Source organism: Saccopteryx leptura, chromosome 5, assembly GCF_036850995.1.
Source record: "Saccopteryx leptura isolate mSacLep1 chromosome 5, mSacLep1_pri_phased_curated, whole genome shotgun sequence".
NCBI lineage: Eukaryota > Metazoa > Chordata > Mammalia > Chiroptera > Emballonuridae > Saccopteryx > Saccopteryx leptura.
Genome location: NC_089507.1, coordinates 212,083,633 through 212,087,963, shown reverse-complemented (window position 1 = coordinate 212,087,963; position 4,331 = coordinate 212,083,633). Strand labels below are relative to the sequence as shown.

Sequence of the window (4,331 nt, the reverse complement as noted above, 5' to 3'; positions counted from 1 at the left end):
CTGAGGTGGAGGCCATGGAGCCATCCTCAGCGCCTGGGGCCAACTCCCTCCAATCAAGCCATGACTGTGGGGGAGCAGGGGAGAGAGAAGCAAGAGGGAGAGGGATGGAGAAGCAGATGGACGCTTCTCCTGTGTGCCCTGACATCCACACACTGGGCCAACGTTCTACCACAGCAACTTTCAAATACATATATAATATACTATTGTTAACTATAGTCACCATACTGTATATCACATGCTCAAGACTTATAACTGGAAGGTGCCTTTTGGGCACCTTCACCCCAAACCCCTGATAACCACCAATCTGAGTTTTTGTTTTAGATTCTACATATTAAGAGCACATGGTACTTGTCTTTCTCTGTCTTATTTCACTAAGCAGAATGTGCTCAAGGTCCATTCATGTTATTGTAAATGACAGGATTTTCTTCTTTCTTATGGGTGATATTCATATGGATGATAGATGTTATATGTATATACCTTGCATTTTTATCCAATCATTCATGATGGACACTTAGGTTGTTTCCATGTCTTGGTTATTGTAAAAATGATGCAATAAACATGGAAGTGCAGATATAACTTTAAGATACTGATTTTATTTCCTGTGGATATATACCCAGAAGAAAGTAACATAAATATTGCTCGTGAGATCTGGAAATCAAGTCTGGTGCTTCCTCCCCTGACACTGTCCTCACAGTTAAAAGAATCAGACCAGGATTTTATTCAGTACCCGACTGATGTCCACATAATTTCTTCTTGCCATTATCCCTGAAAGTCCTCCATAATCCTACTCTTGCTGCTATAATACCAAGACTCCTCTGCTTTCAGGACCAAAGGACTAGGACTTGTGTTGACTCAGCAGGAATCACATGGGGATGGTGAGCTTGCCCAACACACACTCTTGCTGACTTCAATTTCTGCTTCTGTGCTAGACATGTAACCTCCTTAGAGCCATTGTTCTGATTAACATCCTCCCACTTTCCTTGCTTCTCTGATTCACATCCAAAGCGGGCATCCTGGTGATTGAGAGAGGAATGTATGGGTTAATAGACTGAATCTTGTCCTTGTCCAACCTCCCCTCATTCAACATCGAGTGTGACAGGCCGTCTCCTGGAGCTGGGAGGAGACTGGAGCTCTCCTTCTCCAGGGAAGACCACTCTGAATACACAGAATGACCCCGGAGCTGAGAAAGGAGAGCATCAACTAGCTGCTGCTCCTCCCATACGAGGGAGAGAGAGGACTCCCCAGGAAGACAAGAGAAGGGTGTTCCAGGCAGAGGGAACAGTGTGTGAGAAGGCACGAGGCAGCTGGTGTGTTTAGGGAATGCCATGAAGCCCAGTGTGTAAGCCTGGGAGAGAGAAGGGGAGAGGAAGGGTTAGATCACACAGGGTCTTGGAAGCCAAGCAGCAATTTTTAGGATCTCTGCTGAAGGTACAGGGGAGAGAAGTTTTAAGTGAGGACGGGATAAGACTCTTAACTGGGTTAGATGGACGAGGCACAGAACAGAGCCATGAGCCCCAGGGATGGATACTGACCCTGGTTATCCAGCCTGTTGCCTTGGGTTTTTTTTGTTTGTTTGTTTTTAATTTATTCATTTTTAGAGAGGAGAGAGAGAGGGAGAGAGACAGAGAGGGAGAGAGAGACAGAGAGAGAGAAGGAGGGAGGAGCTGGAAGCATCAACTCCCATATGTGCCTTGACCAGGCAAGCCCAGGGTTTCCAACCGGCAACCTCAGCATTTCCAGGTAAACGCTTTATCCACTGTGCCACCACAGGTCAGGCATGTTGTTGCCTTGGTTTTACCTGAGGAAAGTGGAGCTGATGACCAGAACTTGGGGACAAGGGGAGAGGGAACCTACCTGGGGCCTTTCCCACAGCAGCCTACATTCATATCTTACTCCCTCCTGACCCCTTACCTGGTCTTTGCTATCTTCCATTCCACTAGGGAACTAGATCCTCTTCCAAAATCTAAGAAAGAATTAGGAGGTGGGGGTTTCAGCAGCCCGTGAGACCTGGGAATGTTCTGCAGCTGCCCTCAATAGGTTACCCTGCAGTGACCTCCCCTTACCCCCGTGCTAAGAATGTCTGGTTTCCAGACCATCGATCACCTCCTGACTCAGAGCATCTGAAGTCCATGCCAGACCAGAAAGCTTCAGGAGAAGCAGCAACAGCTGTCTCCAGGGACCGTAGGCCCCAGCATTACTATGGCAGGTGAAGCGTCCCATTGTTTGGTTCTCTACCATCTCGAAGCCCTGAACAGGGGCCTGGTTCATCCTGGGAAGGAGAACAGAAAATGACAGAACTCTGGGGGCAGGTCTGGACCTTCCTTCTCCTTGCCCTCTCCTCAGCACCTGCCTGAAGACTGTGGTGTGCTGGGTGACGTTGTTGCCGAGGCCGGAAGCCTGCAGGATCTTCGAGTTCCCCACCAGCATACAAGTCCCACAGTGTAGATCATTATGGCTCAGTGAGGGGTTGAGAATCTCCTTGAACAACTTCTCCCACACTTTGCCTAGCTCGCTTGCTGAGTTGAAGCCCTGGAAACGGCCAGAGGGAGGAGATTCAGGGCTAGGGTCCAGAATCCCGGTGTAAGGGAATCAGACTCCCAGTATCAGGCCCAGGTACGTGAGACCTCCATCCAGAGGTTGGGGACTGAGGCTCTCAAGAAGGAAGGTGCACTAAGCCAGGGCCAAGAGTAGGGATTTGGACTGGAAAGTGGGAGATTGGCTAGGCCTGGGAAGGCCAGGGGAGGGGTTAGGCCCAGTGTTGACCACTGACCAACCACCAGAGCACAGCATCACGGGTCATGGATTCTGTTGTCTCCACCAGGTACCCCATCGTCTTCTCATAACATGCATCAAAGCACCAGGCATCTCTGACTGTGTGGTGGCAGAGGGAGCAGTTGAGGATCCCAGATGGGCAGCCACACTTCCTGAGCTCGAACCAGAGGCAGTTACCATGCCATGGTACCAAGTACATTGGTTTTTCCTGGGGTGCCAATTCAGGTTTCCAATCCAGGCAGGGGACTGTCAGGCACAGGATGAGTACCCAGAAGAACTGTAAGACAAAAATCTGCCACATTTGCTTCATGTCTTGCCCCGGCGATGGCTTCTGTGGCAGGCAACAGACTGGCTTTTCTACCTGGGTCAGAGAAAGAAGAGAAATGAGGCTACAACAGCCCCACAAGCCTGTCCTGTTGGCCTCTATGGCTCCCAACCGTCCACACCATACCTCTTCCCAACCCCTCATCTTTTGCCTCCTTATCCATTTGCTCACCTCCAAATAGGACTCTTAACAGGGCGTGGCATGGAAGGTGCAAGAAGAGAAAGATGGCATTTGGTGTGTCCTGTATCCTCCCCACAGGCGGAAAGCTTAGCTTTCAGTGGAGTCCATCTGCCACCCAGTTATATCTTAGATCTCATCACAAGTACATATTGTGACCTCCGTCCGTTAGCCTGCCAGGGCACAGCCACCACCTCATCCTGTCCGTAACACAGAAGCTGTCTACACTGAATGTAAAAGCCACAAAGACAGGGCCAACTTTATCTTCTTTACTTCTGCATTCCTAAGACTTAGAATCATTTAATAAACGTTTATGGGACACACAAACAGAACTGAGAGGAAATTTAAATCCTATTTATGTCTGATTCCCCCTCTCCAATTGTGGAACTGGCTCATACTTCTCTTCTTTAGACCTTATAACCTACAACTTATTGGACTTCCACTAAGATGTCACAGAGATCCCTCCCACTGAACAAGCCTGAGACTGAACTCAGGATTTCCCCCTTAAACGAATTACTTCCCAACTTCTCTGTCTCTAAATGGTCCCACCACCCTGACTGGGTAGCTCAATTGCTTAGACTCTAAGCCTTAGAGCATTGTCCCAATATGCCAAGGTTGTGGGTTTGGTCCCCGGTCAGGGCACACACAGGAATTAACCAAAGAATGAATGAAAAAGTGGAACAACAAATCAATGTTTTTTTCTCTCTCCTTCCCTCTTTCTCTAAAATCAATCAATTAAAAATTTTAAATAAATAAGTAAATGGTCCAACTATTCACCCAGCTGCTGCAGTCAGAGGCCAGAAGCCCGTGTGCTGGCCTTGGTTTCTCCCTCTCCTACGACTTCCAAATCCATTTTTTAAACCCATTCGCTTCTATCTCCAAAACACCTCCTTTTCCTCATCTCCACTCTCACCCCCTTAATTCAGTCCTAACCTGTGAAAGATATTAAAAAACAAACAACAAAACTTGGAGTTGTTTTTAAGGTTTCAGGGGAGAAAAAAGGTCAGAAACCATTTTATTATTATTATTATTATTATTATTATTATTTTGTATTTTT

General features: G+C 47.6%; 1 protein-coding gene across 1 annotated transcript; it reads right to left on the bottom strand.

Moving 5' to 3' along the window:
* Positions 1-533: 533 nt before the first annotated feature.
* Positions 534-3,826, bottom strand: C5H20orf173 (chromosome 5 C20orf173 homolog). The gene is made up of 4 exons (XM_066386162.1): positions 2,771-3,826; positions 2,104-2,529; positions 1,912-1,963; positions 534-1,345 (listed from the first exon to the last, which is right to left on the bottom strand). The coding sequence occupies exons 1-3, from the start codon at positions 3,239-3,241 to the stop codon at positions 1,937-1,939; spliced, it is 924 nt and encodes a 307-aa protein (XP_066242259.1). The 5' UTR covers positions 3,242-3,826; the 3' UTR covers positions 534-1,345; positions 1,912-1,936.
* Between the last annotated feature and the right edge of the window lie 505 nt (positions 3,827-4,331).

Excerpts from the sequence above, each read along its gene's own strand:
- C5H20orf173 (XM_066386162.1), bottom strand. The coding sequence starts at position 3,241 with ATGAGGGGTTGGGAAGAGGTATGGTGTGGACGGTTGGGAGCCATAGAG. Across the intron at positions 2,530-2,770 it reads ATGCTGTGCTCTGGTGGTTG|GGCTTCAACTCAGCAAGCGA; the intron begins GTCAGTGGTCAA and ends GGCCGTTTCCAG. Across the intron at positions 1,964-2,103 it reads CAGATGCTCTGAGTCAGGAG|ATTTTGGAAGAGGATCTAGT; the intron begins GTGATCGATGGT and ends ATTCTTTCTTAG.